General features: G+C 45.2%; 3 protein-coding genes across 10 annotated transcripts; all 3 read right to left on the minus strand.

Annotated features, from left to right (window-relative positions):
- Positions 1–359: 359 nt before the first annotated feature.
- On the minus strand, positions 360–7,085 carry LOC120652732 (protein YIPF5 homolog). Its single transcript, XM_039930632.1, has 2 exons — positions 6,122–7,085; positions 360–942 (listed from the first exon to the last, which is right to left on the minus strand). Exon 1 carries the CDS (start codon positions 6,915–6,917, stop codon positions 6,141–6,143), a length of 777 nt encoding a protein of 258 aa, XP_039786566.1. The 5' UTR covers positions 6,918–7,085; the 3' UTR covers positions 360–942; positions 6,122–6,140.
- A 1,664-nt stretch (positions 7,086–8,749) lies between these two features.
- LOC120652733 (serine/threonine protein kinase OSK3) lies at positions 8,750–13,846 on the minus strand. Of its 2 annotated transcripts, none has more exons than XM_039930633.1 (11): positions 13,701–13,846; positions 12,330–12,520; positions 11,999–12,183; positions 11,344–11,526; positions 11,120–11,251; positions 10,845–11,030; positions 10,289–10,378; positions 10,134–10,217; positions 9,874–10,014; positions 9,570–9,800; positions 8,750–9,163 (listed from the first exon to the last, which is right to left on the minus strand). In XM_039930633.1, exons 2-11 carry the CDS (start codon positions 12,511–12,513, stop codon positions 9,050–9,052), a joined length of 1,530 nt encoding a protein of 509 aa, XP_039786567.1. In that variant the 5' UTR covers positions 12,514–12,520; positions 13,701–13,846; the 3' UTR covers positions 8,750–9,049. The 2 variants fall into 2 exon arrangements, with proteins under 2 accessions (XP_039786567.1, XP_039786568.1); XM_039930634.1 differs by having other exon boundaries at positions 13,706–13,840.
- A 5,163-nt stretch (positions 13,847–19,009) lies between these two features.
- On the minus strand, positions 19,010–23,367 carry LOC120652734. Of its 7 annotated transcripts, none has more exons than XM_039930641.1 (7): positions 23,135–23,367; positions 22,912–23,053; positions 22,219–22,816; positions 20,448–21,024; positions 20,238–20,360; positions 20,115–20,174; positions 19,010–19,475 (listed from the first exon to the last, which is right to left on the minus strand). In XM_039930641.1, exons 1-5 carry the CDS (start codon positions 23,160–23,162, stop codon positions 20,239–20,241), a joined length of 1,467 nt encoding a protein of 488 aa, XP_039786575.1. In that variant the 5' UTR covers positions 23,163–23,367; the 3' UTR covers positions 19,010–19,475; positions 20,115–20,174; position 20,238. The 7 variants fall into 7 exon arrangements, with proteins under 7 accessions (XP_039786575.1, XP_039786574.1, XP_039786572.1 ...); XM_039930640.1 differs by having other exon boundaries at positions 20,115–20,164; positions 23,135–23,363; XM_039930638.1 differs by having other exon boundaries at positions 20,238–21,024; positions 23,135–23,364.
- Positions 23,368–23,991: the final 624 nt, after the last annotated feature.

Below are 23,991 nucleotides of genomic sequence, written 5' to 3' on the forward strand. Positions count from 1 at the left end.
ACAGACTAAAAAGATCAAACTCTAATTGTATATAAGTTTAAACTAAAAAAATATAAAGACCAAATTGAATTGTGAAGAGCTTGACCAAATTGAATTGTGAAGAGACAAGCTCGCTGTCCCTGCAGCAGCGGCGACGACTGAGCCTGTGATTACGTATTTGCTAAGGCTAGTTCCTGTGCCACTGTTAAGCCTAACAACCTAGCCCATATTGGATTGAAAAACAATTAGCTGCGTTAGGTGTGGCACATGCCAAGCAGCACAACTATCCGTGATCGAAATTGTAGCATTTCAAAGTTCACTCTCAAATAATCATTAGATAGCACAAATGCAAGACTAGCATTGCCTAGTTCGCTCTCAAATAAAATCCGCGAATGAAATATTTTCACATAGCCATACGACGGCACAAATACAGGTATCAATGTATCATATAGAAGTTAGAACTACCAAACAACACAAAGGATCGACTTGTCCTTAACAAAAGTCGGACATTTCCAAAGAAGTGTAGCTAACCTTCCTTTAATTTTTGAACCAGTAAATAGCACAACACCTAAAGAGTGGACAATTATCTCTTTTATAAATTGCAACGCTGAAAATTGAACAGTGAAACATAAAGGAAACTACGCTTGGAGATCCTAAAATAAACCAGTCGTGGTAAGTAATCACAATGAACAATTTGCACAGACCACGACAACAACTCCCCTTTAGAAAGTCAGATTTCCACCAATACTTCGGCAAAACCTAATTACTTCCTTTTCTTTACCAAGATCTACACTGAGCACCCACCACGCCCACTGGAACCAAAGGATCAAAAGTGACAGATCATTACAGGACATTTCCCCACTGGCCGTATCATAAGTAGTTCTGCAAGGTCCCAGCAGAAACACCCCAGTGACTGGTTAAAAGGCAGTCCACTCCATCCGCCAAACAAATTCCGAACATAATCTGCACAGAAAGGTGGCAAATACAGTTTACATCCCTGTACAATTGTATACTTGAAACTTGCAAAGTACTAGTGATAATAGTACAGAGCGATATAAATTTTTTATAAAATTGCAACACAAGTACACAACATAGAAGAGAATTCCTATTAAAGGATAACTTGACTTGTACACTGTAACATTTGATGTAAGAGAATAAAGATTTCAGTTATCGTAGACAAAACACTGAAACAGAAGACAAATAAGCCACTGAAAACAAATTCTGGAGTTCAAGTAGGTTCAAGTTATGCTGGCTTCACAAATCCAATTGAAGGAACGTTTTGTCCCAAGGAACTGCTTACATTAAAATGAGTTTATCTGACGTATCTCATTACCAAAACCTATCCAATTGCAATTAACAAGCATGTGCAACCTAGCCTGAGATCCGGACAAAGCAAGCACAGATTTGTTTAGGAGCATGAACAGAAAAAAAAAGGATTGAAAACACATTATATTTATGGAAACTGAGAAGCAATCTGTGTTTTCAGAGTATATATTGGACGGGTATGGGCAAGGTCTGGAGCAGGTTAACAATGATGGTGAGAAGATGGAGAATCCTGTGCCCAGAGCCCCAGAGACAATGGAGGAGCTGGAACAAAAAAAGAAAAAGAAAAAGAAAGAACTCCACAGGACGAGATTTGCCCCTAGATTTATTCTAAGGAGCTGGACAATTTTCATTGGGAAGTTAACAGTGTATGCCAATCAAACACTAAGGCTACAAGCCTACAACAATCAGTCAAGGAAGAACTGTGACATGGAGTGGCAAAGGAGCAGACGATGGCAGAAACTACTGGGAGAGGAAGTCAGGAGGAGTATCTGCGAGATTAAAACTAGAGGAGACCATTAAATTTGAAGACACATGCAAGGAAAACATTGCCGTTGAGAAAAGTGCTTCAGAGTCGTCTAACCCTGGTGCTTTTTCCAGTAAAGACCTGTGTTTGTAGATGCTTAATCTAGAGGGAAACAAAGAGCTTAAACGTTTTGTGAACTTTTGGTCCATTCTTAAACTCTTAAAATATAGTTACCAACTTGTTCAGCTGCACACAGATCCTAAGTATATTCACCAACAGAATCAAAAGGGATTTGGTACCTCTAGACAATGCCCCAGAGGGGTTTTCATAAAAAGAAGCTTTCGCGCACTACTGTTGGCCCCCTAGTTGGTACCTCTAGACAATGCCCCAGAGGGGTTTTCATAAAAACAAGCTGCGAAATTAAAAGTGAATGGCCCCCTATTTGGCTAGTCTGATCATCGGCAGGCTGAGCCTCTACATGATGTAGTGATATAGAAAGAAAAGAACCTAACTCCTGGAGGGTGAAAGAAGAATCTGAAGTGGATACTAAAACAAGGGATCTGTCCACAACTGCGGCTTCACATGCCTTAGAGTCGGAGATTTTTGCCTTTGGGAAGTTGGGTAAAGCAAATTCCCACCTTGGACGAGCATGGAGCTTAGTCAAGTAGAACAGGGTCACGCTGCTTGATGCTCTGATAAAAAAACAAATCAGACCACGCCGAGACAACGGAACATGCGTTAGAAAGGCCTCTCCACAGCCGGCCTATAGAACAAGATGTGCCGTCTAGCGGAAGCTTAGAAGAAGGTGAGTTGGAGCCTAAGGAAGGTGACTCGTGCTGACATAAGGGCATCCGTAGTGTGGTAAAAGGAGGGGGTCTTAAGCAGTTAGGGTCGATCTTATACACAAGAGCAGGAGGTCTTAAGGAGGTTCTAAGATCAAAAAGCTTGGGACCAAACCTTAGGCTTGAGACCCGGCCTCAACGATTAAAAAACTCAGAAGCCGCGAGGAGGTACGAGATGCGTCAGATACAGGAAGGAAAAGCTAGTGGTGTGTTGGGTTCTTTTCTGTTTTCTATTTGGAATATGGGGTCCACCTCAAAGGCCGGTCAGGGTCTTAAACACAACGTTTGTCAGCCTTAGGGTCGGTGGGACCCAACTTATGGTCGGGTAAGGTCGTAAACACTACTGATGCCCTAAGGAAGGTGACTCGTGCTGACAGCTTACTCCTTTTCAATAGAAAGGAATAGCCAAACCTACCCAGCCAACTCAGCAAAGCATCTTCAATTTGTCATTCAATTTAACATCACTTGGTTCATTTATCAACAATTTGACAATTTCCAGCTCTAAATGATACTTACAGATATACAGCAACTAGAACAGAAGAATTACTGATGAGCCATACGATGAAGCTTTGGGAGAGGGTTATCGAGCATCGCCTAAGAAGAGTGACAAGTGTGACCCAAAACCAATTTGGGTTCATACCTAGAAGGTCAACCATGGAGGTGATTTTCTTAATACGACAATTGATGGAGAGATATAGGGAGCAGAAGAAGGACTTGCACATGGTCTTCATTGACCTTGAGAAGGCATATGACAAAGTACCGAGAAATGTCATTGTGGTGGGCTTTGGAGAAGCACAAAGTCCCAACTAAGTACATTACCCTCATTAAGGATATGTACAAGGATGCGACGATGTTTGTCCGGACATGTGATGGCAACACCACTGACTTTCCTATTAACATAGGCCTACACCAGGGGTCATCATTGAGCCCTTATTTATTTGCTTCAGGGATGGATGAGGTCACAAGGGATATACAAGGTGAGATCTCTTGGTGTATGCTCTTTGCTGATGATGTGGTGCTAGTTGACGAGAGTAGGGCAGGGGTTAATAGGAAGTTAAAGCTGTGGAGACGCACGTTAGAGTCGAAAGGGTTCAGACTTAGTAGGACCAAGACCGAGTACATGATGTGCGATTTCAGCGCGACTAGGCATGAGGGGGGAGACATTAGTCTAGATGGGCAAGTGGTGGTCCAAAATGATATTTTTCGGTATTTAGGATCGGTGCTACAAAAGGATGGCGACATTGATGAAGATGTTAGGCATATAATTTCAGCTGGCTGGTTGAAATGGCGGCAAGCTTCTGGCATCCTTTGTGACAAGAGGGTGCCACAAAAGCTAAAAAGGCAAATTCTATATGACAGCAATTCGTCCGGCGATGTTATACGATGCTGAATGTTGGCCTGCAAAAAAGCGACATGTCCAGCAACTGAGTGTAGCAGAGATGCGGATGTTGCGGTGGTTTTGCGGGCACACAAGGAGGGATAGAGTCCGGAACGAAGTTATTCGGGATAGGGTCGGGGTGGCACCAATTGAGGAGAAACTTATCCAGCATCAGCTGAGATGATTTGGACATGTCCAACGAAGGCCTCCTGAGGCGACGGTGCATAATGGGGTTCTTGAGCGGGTCGATAATGTAAAGAGGGGTAGAGGTAGACCTAAACTGACGTGGGATGAGTCGGTTAAGAGAGACCTTAAGGATTAGAATATCTCTAAAGAGATAGCTTTGGATAGGAGCGCTTGGAGACTAGCTATCAATCAATGTTCGACAAGGCGGTGTTCCGCGGCCGCCTAGGCGCGCCTAATCGCTGGGCGGAGGGGTTGCAGGTGGGCTGGGACCCTAGGCGTTGCAGGTGGGCTGGGACGGCGGCGGAGGCTCGGATGTCAGTTGCTTCAGCGGCGGGGAAGTCGGCTCGTGGCGACGGCGGAGAAAGAGGCAAGGATGGGCCGCGGGAGAGGCTAGGGCGGGCAGCAGCGGCGGAAGAGGCTGGAGCATCGAATCCGCGCCGGCGAGAGTGACGGCTGTGGAGGAGGAAGCATGGGCGGGTGCGGGTAGCGGCCTGTACAACAAAGGAGGCAGAGGCGAGCGTGTGGGTGGTGGCGGCCTGGGCAGTGGAGGAGGCAGGGGCGTGCGGGCGAGCAGCGGTCTGAGTAGCAGAGGAGGCGGCGGGTGGAGAAGCAGAGGAGGCGGCGAGTGGAGGAGCAGAGAGGTGGGGAGCATCGAATGGATAAGGTGGAGCTAGGTTTAGGTGGGATTGAGATTTGGATCGGGCTGGTTTGATGAGCCTTCTATCCAACTTTAGGCCCATTTGTCTCCAGTTTTTCTTTTCTTTTAGAGATATAACTGATATGCAACACCGCCTAGAAAACCGCCTAGAAACGCCTAGGCTCGCTTAGGCTCGCCTAGGCTCTAGGCGGTGGGTCACCGCCTAGAGACCGCCTAGCGCCTAGCCTAACATTGCTATCAATGTGCCTGAACTTTGAACTTATTTCTTTCGGGTTTCATCTCTAGCCTACCCCAACTTGCTTGGGAAAAAAGGCTATGTTGTTGTTGTTGTTGTTGTAGAACAGAAGAATTATCACCTATATCATGTGAACATTAGCACAAAACGTAACCACTGATTTGGTTCAAATGACACTTTTTAAGTCTTGGAATTATCACACTCTGGATCATGTCTTTGATACTAGAAAACTGGACCAACACCCCACCAGCATGTAAAGTGTTCTCAACTTCTGCAGGAAATATCTTCAGCTAACCTACAACATTTTCTAGTTTCAGTAGCTACATAATCTTGTCTCGCTAACATTTATATCTAGATGAATTACATCAGCAATCGTACCGATGGAAAGAGTAAACTACCTTGTATATCTATGGGCAACCAAAAAAATGGACTACAACTACAATTTAGAACCCCGTTCTTGTAATTGTAAGGCATGTGTCAGCAAGTCTCTTATCAATTATCAATGAGATATACAACCGTATTTTCAGTTTGTTCTCACATACACAATGCCTTCAAGGAAATTTCTAAGCACCCACTAATCAATTATGGAAAGAGCGTAGAAGATGCAGATCTTCCAAATATAAAATTAAATATGTTCAACATTATAAGAAGTGAAGGATGATGCCTACCGAGTAATGGCAAACTTACAGATAGTGCAAAGAGTAGGCAAGGCTGTGCAAAGAGTAGGCAAGGTTGCATTATTCATGGTACCGCATAATCATTTTCAGTTATAATCAAATTAATCATGGCAGAAACGACACCAATATCATGGTGAGAAGATAGGACTAGTTAATTCAAATGAGATAGACACAGTAAACATCCATCCAACTCGGTCTTCTATGAGCTTCCAAGTAAACAAAAATCATCACTAACTCATCTTTATGTAGGAATGTAGGTTTAGGAACTCATATTGTTAAATCGAGATTGTAGGGTTAAATATTTGCAAATACATTAGCACTTAGCAAAAATGATCAAACTAAATATTAGCATGGTCTAGCAAAGTTCTCAAGCATACCTCTGTACCATAAACGGTATCAGAAGATGACGAGCAGCGAGAAGAGCATGTAGACGAGCCAGCACGCATAGGCGATGAGGCCCCTGTGTTCGTCGCCACTGGATGCAAGCTCTGCGAGCAGCCTGGTGCAGACCCTGGTCGACCATAGCACGAACGCCATCCCCACTCCAAATATGAGCCCGCCGCCCCGCGGCAGGAAGAGGGAGACCGCGGAGAAGATGACCATGGGCAGCATGCAGTATCCGACGAGGCTGACGCACCTGTAGAGATCGAGGTCCCCGCGGCGGCCGCCTGACAGCATGGAGAAGACGAAGTAGAGGAAGAGGGACGCGACGGTGACCCAACCGAGCACGATCCCGAAGTGGAACTTCCCCGCAAGGAGCTGGAAGAGTCCAAAGGAGAGGAGGAAAAGGAACGGGCCCGAGAGGTCGGCGTCGGCGTGGAGCGAGGGGTCCGCCGTGCGGAGCGGGTGGAGGATGGAGATCGTCTTCCGCCAGATCTGGCGCGTGTTGATGCCGAGCTCCTCGAGGAGAGGCGGCTCGTCCTCGAAGGATGCGCCGGAGCCGCCGACGCCGATGGGACCCGCGTAGAGGGGCGGCGCGGAGGAGGAGGAGGCCGCGGCGGCGGAGACGTCGAACGACATGAAGGGGAGCGGGTTGGCGGCGGACGAGGTGGAGGGGCGCGGCGGCGCGAACGCAGGCGGAGGGGAGGCCCCCACGCCCGGGGCAGGATGGCGGCGGTGCGTCGGGGTGGACGGCGTGAAGACCACCGGCGGCACCGGGAACTCCTTCGCCATGGCCGCGGCGATCGGGGAGAAAGCGGCGGCGGGCGGCGGTGGCGAGGGTTAGAGATCTGGGAGGTTGCGGGAGATCGAGCAGTTGGGTTTTGGCCTTGGAGAGGAGGGAGGGGATCGGGGGTGGAGTCGCCGAATCGGGCCGCCCAACTGCGATATGGGAATGGGCAGCGCTATCTTTCCTTCGGCTTTCGGGTTTTGCTTTTCCGTGTTTTTTTTTTCTTTTGGCGCGTTTCGTCGTTAAGCAAAAGGGTAAATGCGTTGTACTCCTGCTAGGTTGCTTTGGTGGAAAGGACCTGATTTTCTGGAGTTTTTAGTCCTCTGACTTGTAAGGGCAGTCTCAATGCAGACTCCACTCTTAAAATCTAAGCCTCAAAGACTCCATCACAAGAAACTATATTTTCCAATACAAAGTGTGTTACTTTGGATTATATGGCCTATTTGTCTCTCTCACATTCATTCTTGGTTTGCGTGAAGACTTGAAGTCTAAATAAGACTTGGAGTCTTATTTTCTCTCTCTATCTCTTCCATAAATATACTGTCACATCAGCAAAACACAATAAATATGAGGCTTAAACTCCATGGTAGAGTTTGGGTTGGGACTGCCCTAAATATCTATTCTAGAGGAAGAGGACCATTGACAAATCCTCAACATGCTGTGCTTTAAAGCTGTTTCCTGAATACTCAAAATAAGGAGGATGAGGCAAATGTGTGTGTTATTTCAGTTATATAATAAAAATGTGACGGTTATGCTGGTTATGGACGGTTCAAGATTTTTTAAGAAATTATTTATTCAGTAGAACCAGATCTTCCTAGCACTTCGGGCACAAAGAGAGTCAAGTTTACCACCTACTAATTGTTGAGATTGAGTCCATTCCATTAAACCTAACGAGTAATGAGCCGCTAAAATTATTACTCCCTCCGTTTCATAATATAAGTATTTCTAGGTTTGGTTAAAGTCAAATTTATTCAACTTTGATTATAAAATAGTAAGTAATTTATAAAAATCTATAAGATAAAAATAAAATAACTAGATTCTTTTTATGAAAGCAATTATCATAATAAAATAACTAGATTTGTTATGAAAGTAATTATCATAATATATAAGTGTTTGTATTTAAAATAATTTATTTATAAGAATATTGATGGTCAAATTTGAATAAATTTGACTTTGACTAAATTTGGGAATGCTCATATTTTGGGACAGAGGTAGTAGCAAATAAAACATAAAGTATACAATCCAGTATATATAGGGGTTAGTTATGAACATCATATATTTAAAAATAATTAGAAAGGAGCATCACAATAATTATTCAACCACCCGCGAAAGGTTGAAGATTTTGATTTACTTTCTGTTTTTTTTTTGTTTCTTTTTATTTGTTCTAGTTTACATTAGTGCTTTATGATATCTTGGCTATGCATTTCGTAGAACATAGTCTACTACCTATAACAATCGTAGTATGATACAACATTGATTTTTTACAAAAATATACATCATCGAAAAAGAATGTCTAAAGCTTAAAATATATCTATTATCTAAAAAAAGTATCTCGATATCACACATAACTGATATAGCATCATCGTCAGGCGTATAGGTCACAGTCGTCCGTTTTAAAAATATGAAGGTTATGACAAGCTAACTAGTTTAAATAGATTAACTGGCCTATCATATAAACATATAAAAGATGGAGGGCATAGCATGATCGCAGATGTGTCTATGGTTAAGGAATTATTAGCAACTGCAAAAAAATGTCAAGTGCAACTCAGTCTCATATATCTACTTAGTTACAAAAGGAGTCAATAAGCATGATATTTTTGCAGATATGCCTCAGTGGTTGTCATGAAAAAATATTTGCGACTGCAAAATTTTAAAGTACATCGCAGGATAGCTATGTTGTAAGTTGAATTGCAGCTGGATCTTGCATTTTCGCTATGTATATCTATAACAAGTTAACAGCCAACCTTTGGGCGAAGCACAAGACCAGTCACTCAAACAACACGTTTCGCTGTCCAAAGACAAGAAAAAGGTGCAAAGATTCCTATTTACATGGTGCTGTTTATTCATTACTACAGTGTAAAACGTCACACGGTAGAGCCCTATGTTTAGTTATTCGCCGCTCTGAACATAGACAGCACTATAGAACTCTAAGCTTGGTAAGGAAGGCCGCACAAAAGTCCAGGAAGAGGAGCTGAGGTCCAGTAACTTTCTGCATATCGAGGAGGTATTTTTCATCCCTCGTCTTGTAAAGCTGATGAAGAAGAAAACATTGTCAGAGAATACATCACCAAAGAGCGTATATATAATACCAGAGAAAAAAATGTGGCATTTGAAGTGCATTATTAGTATATAACGACTCTTAACATAGACACAATATATGGTTGACTATTGATGTGTAGTATTGAGAAAAAAATGAAAGTTTGCTTGGTCAAAATGGCACCAGTATGTATTATGGATTCCCCTTTTAGAAAAATAAGTGATAAGGTGGCCTTTTAGAAAAATAAGTGATAAGGTGGCTTGAAAACACATAATTTATTTGTTGCTAATAATGATTCAAAACACATGATTGAACAAAGTCGACAATAATGGGTTAAAAATCCACACAATCTATTACACGTTAAAAAAAAGTCCAGTTAGTGTAACAAGCTACTACATACCTGGATTTCAAATTTGATCACAGCAGGTAGCTTTCCATTTGCATCATCATTATCCATGATGGTAGAGTCACCAAGAAAGCTGTTGCTGGCATCTAACATATCATGGACTTGAGAAAACCCAGGACACCATCTGCATTTCATATTGTAGTGTCCATTCTTCTTCCAGCTGACATTTAATTCTTGGAGTGCTTTCAGGACCTCAATCATTATTTCACGAGGGTGGGCCCGAGACTGTTGCTTAAGTGATACATTAATACAAGTGCTAGGTTATACAAGGCAAATCAAAATGAACAGTATGCAAGACCTGAAGTCCAAGCGCCCATTTTCTTTCAACAGGATAATGTGTCCGCAAACCGCTGCTATGAGGATCGCTGCTTCCTGGAACATAATTCCTCGCACCAGAACTAGTTGATTCGGACAACGCCAGCTGATTTAGATTCCTATCCTGTAGAAGCAACCATTCAGGTATTCAGACATTCAACAGTGTTTAAAATCATCAACAGATCAAATAACCCCCCTCACTGCTTATCTTGTTTAAAGGTCCGAATGTAAATGTATACTGACCATTGATTCTTGATAATCTGCCCCGAGATAGCCACTGGTTGCTCTAAACCGATTGTCCAATAATAAATAATACGCAACAGTTGCCTGGAATATTTGGCAAATATCAGTAGCCAAGTCACTAAAAGGAGCGCAAGGCTCATTTTGCATGTCCATACCTCATTTTGAAGTCGGCTGCACAGTGACTCACACACATCGTCCTTGTTAAATCCCATATTAACAACATCTCGAAGTGTATCCTCATCAATCTTCAGAAAAATGACCATTGTAGGAAATGTTATAACATTGTCAGGAGAAGAATGAGAGGGCTGGTCATTGTAAAATCAATCTAACAGAAATACCTTAATACCCTTCAAAATGTATTAAAAAGTGACACTGCAAGAAAATTTAGTGCGCCACTTATGCATTCTATCAGATATACATATTGGTGGCTTGGTGCTACAATACAAACTAGCAGTAAGGAATAACACAAGATATAATTTTTGATATTGATTTCTACAATATTATGTTCACAAGATAGTACAGACATATGCTTATAAAAGTATTTTTACATTTAAAAATATAGATATAATTAATGAGAGAAATTTTACAATTAATGATATTCTTATATGAACAGTCTAAATACTTTTTCTTGCATATTAGTGGACATAATTAGAAAAAGTTGAATACAAGCATACAATAGCGGCATAACCACTCAAATGCAAGAGGATATACCATTTTGGCTTGCTGTGCCGTGTCTGGTGGGGGCACTGCCAAGTAACGAGGAAGGCGAAACTGGAACCATTGATGCTCTCGAATTTCACGAATTGTGATTCTCTTCATAGGCTCGACAACAAGCATTCTTGGGATCAAATCCCTGGCCAAAGCAGATAAATGACTCGGAAGAGTGTAGATACCTCCCTGAAACACATAACCAGAGGGAGGGCGATCAAATCCCCAAAAAAGAAAAAGTTGCATGGTAGAAGTAGTCGGCGTAAGTTCTTTCTCACCTTGATCTTTTTGAACAGGTTTGGAATATTCTCATCATCAAATGGAAGTGTTCCACAAAGAAGTGCATAAAGGATAACTCCACAACTCCATACATCAACCTCAGGTCCAGCATACAATCTACCAGATATTACCTGCAAAGGAACACCCATATGTATCAAGAAACAGGGTGTGCAAGAAAAAGCAGGAAAATATATCAACAAATCTCTGTACAGGCATAAAATACCTCTGGAGCAGCATAGTTTGGACTCCCACAGCTAGTCTTCAAAAAATGGCCATCATGCATTACATTGCTTAAGCCAAAGTCCGCAAGTTTTACATTATACTTCGAATCAAGTAACAGATTTTCAGGCTTTAGGTCACGATGGACAACCATGTTTCTGTGGCAGTATTCAACACCAGATATGATCTATTCATTGCACATGGAAAAAAAACTAATAAGACACGTTGAATATACCAAAAAAAGAAATCAGAACATTTTAACTAGCATATTCTCCCACAGAAAGATGTAATGTTTCAATCATGATTCAAAATTCTGATACTAAGATAATCAAGACTTCATAAAGGCGCATTAACTGATTGAATAGATTGCATCACTAAAGATAAAGCAATTACCTCATCAGGCTTGCAAGTCAGCATGGTTACAAGTCATAAGCTAAAAACAAGGCAAGGCAAAACTAATCCAAATTGGCAAATACTTAATGTGACCCACATTAAACACAACAGAAAAACAATGAGGAACATGGATGGAATGTCCGTCCATAAGTATTCAATTTTCACCGATGCAAAGCAACAAGGGAGAAACCTTTTATTGATAAATACTTATTGTGACAAAATAAACATGTCACTACAAGCAAATAAATGAGCGAAATAACAAATACCTGCTGGAAGATTCGCCGAGCTTCATCTTCCTGTAATCTGCCTTTCTCAACAATGTAATCGAACAGCTCACCATACTTACAATATTCCATCACAACATATATATCCATAGGTGCGTAAATGACCTCATAAAGACGGATGATATGGGGGTGAATGAACAACTTCAATATCTTGATTTCTCTCTTTGCTGCAAACAGGAGGAGGGGGGGGGGGTCTTAATAGTAGCAAATCAACTCTGGGTCTTAGTTTCAAAAGAATATCAAAAGTTAAAATTGCTCCTCATCAAAATATATCAGCGAAACTATGTGGTATCAACTGTATAAGGAAGCATACCTTTCTCTTCCATTTCCATATTTCTCATTTGCCGGCAGTTAATGATCTTTATAGCAACTCTATGTCCTGTAAGCTTATGCTCTGCAATCTTCACTTTTCCAAATGTACCAATACCTAATGTTCTTCCCAGGGTGTAGTTTCTTAATGCATCAGAATGCCCACCCCCTTTAGTGCTCCCATCCATTTTCACTCTACCATTAATGAAAGAAGAGATATTATTATATATGAATTAGGGCAACTATAAGTTGCATTGAATAAGATTGCTTGCACAGTTGAAATACAAATCACACTCGGTGTAGTCCATGTTTCTAATGGTCCCATGTCCCAACAACATAAATTATTTTACTTCCTTAGGAACATAAAACTATGTAATCGCTATAAAGCATTACATTTAAGTGTAAAACAAATACGATCATGCACCCGCACCATCCTATCATGTATCATCCCCTTAACCAAACCCTAACCATAAGCTATATCCAAAGCATTTGAAGGCCTTTGGCCTCCCCAAAGTGATGTAAGCCATCTTCCCCGTAATGGAATCGCAGGTTAAAGCACAGCCTTTACAGTGTCGGCACACTGGATCTTGTCCACAGATTACTACAAATGATTGAGCAATCAATGGAATTCATAGTGGTTTAATTGCTTAAAAGCACCCTAAACATCACTACTAATGAACGAGCACAGGAATGATACCTAGTTCACCTCATAGACGAATCAACCGCTAAATGGCAGCACCTAATTGGCATGGGTAACTAGTGTCAAGATACCGAGCATAGAATCCGCACACACAAAATAGGCCAGTGACCAGTAAGCTATCACACGCAACACAGGCAGCCCGTGCAACGGTCCCATCCATACAAAAGATGGACGGTACATAAATCGGAATCTCTCGCCCAGCGAGATCTTTCAGCTCAGAAGCTGAACCGAGGGAAGCGAGATCGCCCGACAGATCAACCGATAGACAAGCTACCCAAGCAATCGGTCGAGGTTGGCCTCGTAGCAAGCGGCGAGAGGTTAGCCCGGAAGGATCTGAGGCAACGAAACTGGAGTAGACGACGTCCTTTGGGGATGCCCAGAGGCGTTGCGTCCGAGGAGACCCGACCGAGACCGCCGCCGCCTCGCTCAAACAGCCCGTCAAATCCCCAAAGCCACAAGCTCCGCTCAATTCCCACCCCCCACCCCCTACCCCCACCTCGTCTACCCCTCCGAGACCAGGAGCCCTCCCCGCCATCCCCAAGGAAATGCGACAGCAAGCTGCCCATGATCCGCAGCTCAAAACCACCCAGTCCCCGAACCCGGAGAAGAATCGAAGCAGGAGAGCTTGCAGACACCAGCAGGAATTCCACGGGCACAGCAGCGCGGCTAGCTTACCTTACCGGGCTCGCCGGTGGCCGACGGGGGTCAACCTTCCTGCACGCGGGCGAGGGCGCGAGGAGAGAGAGACGGGGAGCACCCACGAGCGGAGAGCGGGGAGAGGTTTTGGGGGTTGGGCGTCTGGCCGGCCTTGGTTCGGTCTGATTCCGGGGGGCGGAGGCTTTAACCCGGCGCTAAGCCCTGTTTAGTCCGCACCATAGCACTTTTATTGTTATTTAATAAATAATATTCAATTATGAACTAATTAGGTTTAAAAAATTCATCTCATACTAATTAGTTAGATTGTATAATTAGTTATTTTTTAACTATATTTAATGTTTCATATATGTATTCGAATATTTGATACAATGAGTACTGTAGAAAATTTTTTAGAAACTAACAGGGCCAATCGCCCGCCGCCTCGGCCGGGTTTGGGCGAGGCGAGAAGGGGCGGCGGCGTTACCGGGGGAAACGATCGCCGTCGCGCTGACGTGGCGGCCCGCTCGCTCGGTCGCGCCTGCGTTTTGGCTGCTTCTGTCATCCTCTCTCCGTCTACTTCTGGCTGCCGCCGAATATATACTCTATACACTATACACCGTGGGAAAAAGAGACCCCTGCGAGCGCTTCGTTGCTCAGGTAGCGACGCGTGTCGCCAGAGAGAGTAGCCCGACGCGAGCCGTCCGATCCATCGCAGGGGGTCGATCCGCGCCGTTCCTTGGTCTTTTTGCAAAAAGACCCTTTAAGTTCTTTTATTCAAACCCGCCGTCCATATATTTTTGTAAAAACCCCCCTCCGCGCCACCCCCTCTACGGCCTCTCACCCCCAGCGCACCCTCCCCCCGTTCCCCGCCCCTCCCTTAACCCTAGCCCTAGCGCTCCCCGCCGCCGCCCCGCCGCCCTCCGCCCCCGCCGCCGCCTCGCAGCCCTCTGCCCTCGCCCTCCTCCCCTGCCACCGTTCGCCTCCCTTGGCCGCCGAACCCTCCCGAGTTCCCCACCCCTCGACCCCCGCCGTCACCGCTCCGACCCCGCGCGTCTGCCGGTGGCGGATCTAGTCGGCTCCGTCCTCCGGTGCTGCCGTCCGTCGAGGTTCCCGCCCCTTCCCACCCCCGCTCCATCCCGGCGCTGCTGGACTTCAAGACTGCCATCACCGCGGACCCGGCCGGGGTGCTCGCGACGTCGGCATCACCTACGGCTCGGGCTCCGGGGCCGTGCAGCGCCTGCGGATCCACGGCGCGGGCCTCGCCCTCCTTCGCGCGCCTCCCCGCTCGAGTCCATCTCGCTCTTCGGCAACCGCCTCGCCGCTGGCGTCCCTCCCACCTTCCGTGCGCTCGCGCCCACGCTCCGCAAGCTCAACCTCAGCCGGGATGCGGGGAGGAACGAGAGCTTGGCGCGGAGCTCCGCCCCCAGGGCTGCCGGTTGGAGGGGCTCCTCCGACCCCTGGTTGTCTGTTCACCCGAATTATAATTAGGGTGTGTTTAGTTGGTGAAAAAGTTTAGTTTTGGATACTGTAGCACATTTCGTTGTTATTTGATAATTAATGTTCAATTATGGATTAATTAATGTCGTTAGATTCATCTCGTGGGAATCAGTCAGACTGTGTAATTAGTTATTTCTTCTAATTATATTTAATACTTGATGTATGTGTCTAAAAATTCGATGTGACGGGTACTGTAGAAAAAAATTTGAAAACTAAACGGGGTCTTGCACGCGTTGCCTCGTCCTCGCGCGGACTCGGCGCAGCGGTTGGCCGTTGCTGCGGGTTGGTGGCCCTCGCGGCCGCCGGAGGAGACGTGGGGGCTATCAAAGTGTTTTTTTTCCCGCTAGCATCAGTGACGTGCGATTGGCTAGACTGTCAGATGTGCTCATTTGTGTGGCCGTGTGTCGACCAGGGTTCAACTTACCGACCGCTAACCGGTAACCGCCGGCCTCCGGTTCCGGTATACCGGACCGGTTTGGCCGGTTACCGGTCGGAACCGGACAAATTCAAATTTAAATTCAAACTTCCCCGTTCAACCGGTTTGTACCGGTATACCGGCCGGTTAGACCGGTTTACCGGCCGGTTTGACCGGTATACCGGCCGGTTTGACTGGTAACCGGCCGGTTTGACGGGTAATCAGTCAAATTCAATTTTTTTTCTTTTTTGGTTTAAATTCAAATGCCCGCAAAGTATACTAAATAAATATTTGTATAACATATTTTAGTCTAAATGAACCCTCCAACCCTCTTTTGTACTACTTTTACATTGTATTTGTATACTTTTGTATGCACGTTTTTTTGTTTAACTTTAAATCCCCGCAAACTATACTAAATGAACGAATTTTTGAGAAAATTTGACACCATTAAATTTGTTGCATCTTGAAATATTTTTAGGAATTTTTTGAGAATTTTTCATTTTTTTTGAATTCAAATTTAAATTTTGAATTTGAACCGGTTTATACCGGATCAAACCGGAACCGGTCCGGACCGGTTTGACCGGTTACCGGTCAAACCGGACCGGTTACCGACGGTTAGGGGAACCATGGTGTCGACTCGCTGCCAGGCTTAAATAATAGGGAGAATGGGAGATGCGAGTGTTCCAAGCTGGGAGACGACTGCTCTGAAAGGGATTAGACGCAGTGAGCATTGTTTGACTCTGAAGTAGTGCTAGACTACTGGGCTATATAGGCTTCTCCGTTCTGGTAGGGTGTGTTTAGTTGGTGAAATGAAAATTTTTGGATGTCACATCGAATGTTTGACCAGATGTTGGAAGGAATTTTCGGACACTAATTAAAAAAATAATTTCAGAACTTATTTGGAAACCACGAGACGAATCTTCTGAGTTATTTGACCGCATCATTAGCACATGTGGGTTACTGTAGCACTTATGCACTAATTATGCTTAAAAGATTCGTCTCGTCATGTACATCTAAACTGTACAATTAGTTTTATTTTTTAACTATATTTAATGCTTCGTGCGTGTGTCTAAAAGAGTAAGCAAAAATTTTTGTGTGAAATTTTTTGGTAACTAAACGGGCTCGTAGTTCATTGGCAGTAGTGTTTACGAAACGATTCTGTAGCATAGCAAGTGGGGGTGTGGCACGAGGTTTTGTAGGTGCAAGTAGAACCGAGGGGGGGATCTTTCCTGTCTGAAATTCAACATCAGGGAGTTTTTTTTATTTTGTTTCGCTCGACGCCACACAAGCTCCTTTCATTGAAAAAAACCCCACAAAAAGCTAGCTGACGGTAATTGTTTTTTAGCAAAAGGAAAATCAACGGTAACATCTGTAACCCTGGCTGCGAAATTGACGCGACAATCAGAACCGCCGGACGGTTAAACAAAATAGCAGTGAACGGGACGTCTTGGCCGTTAAGTCAAAAGGAGGTGATTTGGCTGGCGACGGAAGCAACGCGACGCATCGGACTTGGCAACTGGTGGAAAGTGTCACCGCCGCGATGCTGCCTCTGCCTCCCGGCCGGTTCGTCGCTGTCAGTCGCTTTCGCCCGCGATCTGATATCTGCCCGGGCGCTCCGTGTGCCGCCGGCTCCTCCGATCGATCCGCCACCGTGCCGGCGACGCCTCCGAGGCCATGAACCCGCACACGTGCCTACTACCTGGTAAGCTGGCAAGCGCCGTTTGTCCTCACGTGGCGACATTCCCGGCGGCGAGCCGCACGAGATGCGGCGCTGCCACGTATGCTCTCCGTTATCCGTGCGCGCGGCCTCACCGCTCCCGCTCCACGGTGTTCGGGGCGGGCTAGCGTCGCGTGCGCTCGTCGTCTCGGCCCCGGCCTGGCGGCCTCCTCCTGTGCTAATCTGACGGCCAGCCGTGAGCCCGTGGCGCGACGCGGCCGGATGCGCCCGTAGCTACGGCCGCACGCACGTCCACGGCTGACGCTCTCCCCTACTCCCGCGCGCGCCAGGAAACGAGCGGATTGGGCAGGTCAGCAGGTGCCAGAACGCCAGCCGGCACCCGAGCACGCGCCGCGCGCGACACGGACGCTGGCCCGGCGCCCGCGCGCGGGTGTGTCGCGGAGCGTGCCAGGGGCGCGCTGCACGCCCGACCCCGACGCACGGCCACGCGTGGGCGCGTTGCATGCGCGCGCTGGGCGGGCGGGGGCGGCCATCACTTTGGCCGCCCTTCGTGCTAGCCGTCCGCCCGTCCCACAGTTTAAACAACCTTACCCGACACGAACTGAAGTACGGGATCTTCGTGTTCTCGTGCATCGGAGAGCCGGCCGGTCTGGAGCTCCAATGCGGCAGGATCATCTCCAAGGACCGGGAAGATGCGGTGGCCGATGCATGAGCCGAGCAAAGGCCATCGCACCCGGCCGAGGGAGCTCGCTGGCATGGGGCGACCTCTGCCGTGGCGTCCTGCTGCTGGCATACTCTCGTTCTTCAATCTCATAGACATGGGCACTCTCCTCTCCCGATTCGGGATGCTACGTTGAGCAACGGCGCGATCAGGTTTGTTGAGTGTAACTTTGACAACAATGGCGGTTGGATATGGTCACCATGTCGAAGAGGTAGACTGGTTCGAAGTATTGGTACAAATTGTTTGCTTGCTGTCAACACAAGAGGGGGGAGAGTAGAAGCAGCGGAACAGTCCTGTGTTGAAGGGACTTGCTGTCCACGTACATTCTTCAGGTGCATCAGTACTGAAGAGACGAGCGATCCTTCAGAGTCTTCTGCTGAAGATTCCTGCTGTGTGGCTCCAAATAAAACTTCTGTACATGTCGGTGAATTTTCTTTTCTTGTCGAGCATGACAAGATGATGGAGGATGAAAGCATACCTTCTGCTGCTAATTTTATGCCGAGCAACAACATTTTCATTGGTGTTAATTTGCACGAAGAAGAGAAGCAAGCAATCAAGGAGCACATAGTTCAGATTGGCCGGGTCCATTCAAGTCGGAATGACAAATATGGATTATATAATTAGCAACGTTCTTTATCTCTTAGATTTCTAGTAGTGGATTCTTTATCTGTTGGATTTCTAATAATGGAGCACAAATAATTTAGCAATATTTTGTTATTAGATTTCTAATGCTTCTCCTAGCATCGCGCCATGGTGACTGCAATTGCTACACTCCCAATGATATAAGCTACCCATGCATTTACTTGTTGGAGCTTGGCGAACGAAAATTGATACCTTTTCCAACAGTCTATTGGATGTCGAATACTCCGTAATGCCTAGTACATGAATTTCAACACCAGCAAAAAGAGAGTCGAAGCAGCTGAAGTAATCTCTCCAGAACAGAGATTCGCTCCATGTACCTTCTCCAAGTTCCTTAATGCAGTTCGATCAAATAGCCACAAGAGTCGTTAATTGGCGCTTAGTGACAAGTGACAACGTTCTACATTGTAACACGTTTCAAACAATAATGACGTGCATATTACATCAAAGTCCACACCTGAAGGTTTCAATGATTCCTACATTGTCGCTTCAAAAACAAAAAAGATTCCCACATTAAAGTTAAACAGAGGGAGACCACAATTCTACTATGCTAAGCAAGCATACAAATACAATTAACCGGAAGGGGGGAAAACCACACAGAGGTCATCTGAGCATGACGACCTTTGTTCACACATCATGTTCTTGGACTGGTTAAAGAAAACCATATGCAGGGACAAGCGCACAGATGATCCTATTCCCGGATCAAAGCAAGCAAAGCAAAGCTCCAGACTAAAAATGGACTGCATGTACAAGCACAAACTACATGCCTACACCAATCACTCTAACATAGTAACATCGAAGTTTATTAGCAGCCCTATTGCTGTTACGGCAAGTGCTGACTCCAGGCTCCAGTTGCTATTGCATCTGTAAAGAACGAGACATTAGTTCCAAGTTGTCATCTCGGTAACATCAACAGTTCAGTAGATGGAAACTGACTGATAGAGAATGCTATTCACATTATACTAGTATCAGCTGCTCTTTTGATTCCATAATGATTAATTGGTGAGCATCTACCCCAAATTGCACATATTTCTTAAAAACATCTATAACTATATTGTCGAGGAATAAATGCATCACCCATAACAACGAAGAAGTTTATAAGATCAGTAGATAAGTACAACAGCTACTGACATGCTTGATTTACTAGCATATTGATGTCAGAATTGTAGGTCAGGTTATAGCTACTTATACTCATAACATTCACTCTTTATTTTATCACTAACTTTTTTTCTTTGAAAGATACACTTCCATCCTTACAAAGAACCTTCTAAAAAAGCTGCATGTAGGGGCAGTTGGGCACAGCAGTGTTAAAGCCATACCTAGATCCAGCAATTCATTTTTGTGCGTGTGCGAAAAAAGACCAAATTATACCTTCAAGTATCATGAAGTTACACACCTCAATTGTGAAACAGACATACCAACACCAGCAGCAATAAAAACTGGTACCAGGAATCCATCAACAGTAGCTTTTCTATGACCCTAAAAGTAAGCAGCAGGACACACCTCGTGATTGGCAGAAGCATCCACAGGTCCTTTGGACTTAAGCTGATCATCTGCAAGGTGCTCACTCCATCAAAACGTATTTTAAGCAATGTGAAATGAGAAGTTCTAGACGTGTTAACTTACGTTAAGCAGGATACTCCGATGCCACATCTTGAGTCACTTTGCTCTCATGATCACCAGCTCCAGCAATAGCATCGTGCTTCGCATCATAATGGCTACCAGATGGCATCTGCTCTGAAGATAGGTCTATAATGAAAGCAGATTTTTTATAAGAAGGGCAACTGGATGTTAGCCTCTTTGACGACAAGGGAGACTTCTTGTCAAAAGAGCTACCAGAAGATAAGCGCTTTGAGGACGAACTTCCCACGCCGGGAGACAATTTATCTGAAGGGTTATCCAATGAGAGGCGTCCAGAAGAAGAAGCCATTGCTGCTATAGATTCTCTCGGACTATATTTTTCAGTGGAGGATCTGCATGCTGACTGGATTATTTCATTGCTGCAAGGAACTTCAATCTCGGCATTCTTCAGTACATCAAAGTTTGCTTCATCCAACTGGTCCACGATCACAGCCTCAGAGCCATCAAACTCAAAACTCTCGTTCAGTTTCCTCTGAAAGCTTGGTTGGCCCATGGCATCTTCATCATGCTTGTCAACAATGATAGCACCCACATCAACAAGGTCACACTTCAGGCACTCATCTACTTTAAGTTTGGCCGTGTCAATGTTTTTGTCTACTGCATTGCTTGCTATAGGTGTATCCGTCTTCTCACAGCCATCAGTGTCAAACTTTGGTTGGCTCACTAGCTTGCCATGGGCAGTGACAAGCTCATCAAATAAAGGGGTCAAAATGCCAGCACTCTCATGGCGCAAAGTGTAACTTCTGAGCTCACTTTGGATCCTGTGAATTGGCTGTCCACAAAAACAAAAAAACAGCTTGTTATTCAAATGAGCAGTATTGACATCAGGATTAATGGAAAAAGTCTACTTAACCCCCTGAACTATCAGTGGTAGTCTACTTAACCCCCCCCCAATTTCAAAACGTCAACTTTACCCCCCCAAACTATCCAAAACCGGTCAAATAGCCCCCTCAGGCGGCGGGTTTGCTACAGTAACACGATTTTATCTTTTTTATTTATTTCCACTAAATCTTTGAAAATCATAGTAAATCACAAAAAAATTATAAAATGAAAAATCTAATTTTGTTGGACTCCACATGAGTAGATCTACACAGTGAGCATATAATATGGTATAGTTTTGTACAAAATTTTTGATGTAGCTTTAGATCTATACTTTTCTGTAATTAATTGGAATAATTCATATGTGCAGCTTCTATGGTCCAATTGGGGTGAAATTTTTATGGTAGAAAAATTATTGTATGCTTGAACTGTAGTAAAAATTTCATACTCATTGGATCAATTATAAATTAGTTATAGATTTAATAGATTTGGAGCATAGATTTAACGAGCATAAAACTAAGTAAATCTATAACTAGATTATACATGGTCCAATGAGTATGAATTTTTTATTACAATTCAAGCATACAATAATTTTCTTACCATAAAAATTTCACCCCAATTGGATCATAGAAGCTGCACATATGAATTATTCCAATTAATTATAGAAAAGTATATATCTAAAGCTACATCAAAAATTTTGTACAAAACTATACCATATTATATGCTCACTGTGTAGATCTACTCATGTAGAGTCCAACAAAATTAGATTTTTTAATTTATGATTTTTCAAAGATTTAGTGGAAATAAATAAAAAAGAAAAAGATAAAATCGTGTTGCTGTAGCAAAACCGCCGTCCAAAACCGCCTGAGGGGGTTATTTGACCGGTTTTGGATAGTTTGGGGGTAAAGTAGACGGTTTTAAAGTTTTGGGGGTGAAGTAGACTACCACTGATAGTTCAGGGGGTTAAGTAGACTTTTTCCCAGGATTAATACTTATCCACAGGTTTCAAGCTTCTATTAACTGTCTATACAAGCTCAAAACAATAAAAATATAATGATACTGTAAAAAAGTGGTAGTGTTTAACATGCATACGCAACCATTTCTTAGAATTGCACCTAGAATTGGAATCGTATAGTTTCTCTCTCACCTGAGCTTGGCACTCAAACGCAAGGCGAAAGAATGCCGCAGCAACCCAGTGTTTCCCAACCGACTCGGCCATATGGATCTGGGCTAGCCAGTATGTTGCCGACTCAAGCTGATCAAGCGTCCAACTGCTGCAATTCTGCGCGCTAAAGAAGGGCGTCTCTGCAGCCAAAACCTTTGCTGGCTTCTCTCCGGTTCTCATAGCCACCATTGGCGTATGCCCAACCACGTCGTCAGCATAAGCTTTCAGCTTCTCTCCACTCGGGGCCGCCGCCCCCACAGCAGCCTCCTGGAAGCTCACTCGCTGGCTCCTCTTCTTGGCCTTCGCCTTAAGATCCGCACCCGAGGTGACTTTTTTCAAAGGCTTCGCTGTAAGTCTGGACGTCTTTGTCGCCCTGACCGGATTCGGCAGCGACATCTTCGAAGGCTTCTGCATTGCTGGTGGTGACAGCTTAGAAGGCTTTGGCAATGGCGGCGGAGACAGCTTAGCAGGCTTCTTCAGCGGCGGCGGCGACACCTTCGAAGGCTTATGCAGAGGCGGAGGTGGCTTCTCGACCATAGCGTTGCCGCTCCTGGTGGTGCCAAAAGCACGCCGTGGCAGCCTAAAAAAACACCCAACCTAATCTCAGCAACTAAACAAACCGGAGAGCACACAAACAACTAATCTAGAGTCAATAGACTGACAACGAATCCTTACCGTGGTTGTGGGGCGGCGTCGGCGTTGCCCGTCGGCGACCTCGTGGCCATCCTCGCCGCGCGCGTCGTGGCAATGGACTTGGGCTTGGGCGCCGCCGCTTTCAATGCCGACGGCGCAGGCGCGGCAACCGACCGGCGCTTCCCTGCGCGTCTCGCGAACTTATTCACCACCGAATTGAACGGAGAGGAGGGACTGTGACGCCGGAGAGAGACCTGCAGCATACCTGGGAAGGGGGTGGGCTGGGGATCCATGGCTCCTGCGACTGCTGGCGTGGTTGGAGCGATCGAGGGAGGAGGGGCTGATGAAACAGCGGCGTCGGGGAGACGTGGGGATGGGCTTGGGAAAGTGGGAGATGGGGAATTGCCGTTGGGGACTTCGGGTCGGGGGATTTGAAAATTTTTGAACCGCCCGCTCCGAGGAGAGGAGGGAGTCAGGGAGAGGGAGAGGGACGACGGGTCAATTTTTCGCTGGGGAGCCAAACGGGGCCGCGTACAGGTAGATCGGTCGCGCGCGGGCTGGCTGCAGTCCTGCCGAAGTGCCAATGCTGTGCCTGTGCTGGCTGTGGCTGCCCTTGCGGTTGGTTTGACTTTGACCGTTTGAGAGCAGAGAGATAGGAGAGCGCGAGAAGAGACGGGGAAAATGACGGAAGGGAGAGAGATACAGGACAGGAGGGAGAGATGGATTTAATTTACTGATACATGTAAATGCAATTTAATTTTTTGTGAGGAAATGCAATTTGATTGATACTTGTAGATGCAATTTTGTGTTTTGAAAATTGATACCTGACTTTGTGTCCATGAAATTATTGAAACATAATAGGTGGAAATATGGTCACATACTCTCATGTTAGCTACAAGATACAAATAAAAAATAAAGATAAGTGGATAGTAGAGAGACATATGAGAGATTGGTTGGAGTGCACAAAAAGTAGGAGAGTCAAACGTGGATGAAAGATCCTCGTATGAAGTAAGGGCTCAAATATGAGGGATTGGTTAGAGTTGCTTTTAGGGTTCATGGCATACGCATCATCACTGGAGGACCCGGCTCATCAGGACTTTATATCATTGTCAATGATCAGTC

The sequence above is a fragment of the Panicum virgatum genome, chromosome 9K (assembly GCF_016808335.1).
Source record: "Panicum virgatum strain AP13 chromosome 9K, P.virgatum_v5, whole genome shotgun sequence".
NCBI classification, from domain to species: Eukaryota; Viridiplantae; Streptophyta; class Magnoliopsida; order Poales; family Poaceae; genus Panicum; species Panicum virgatum.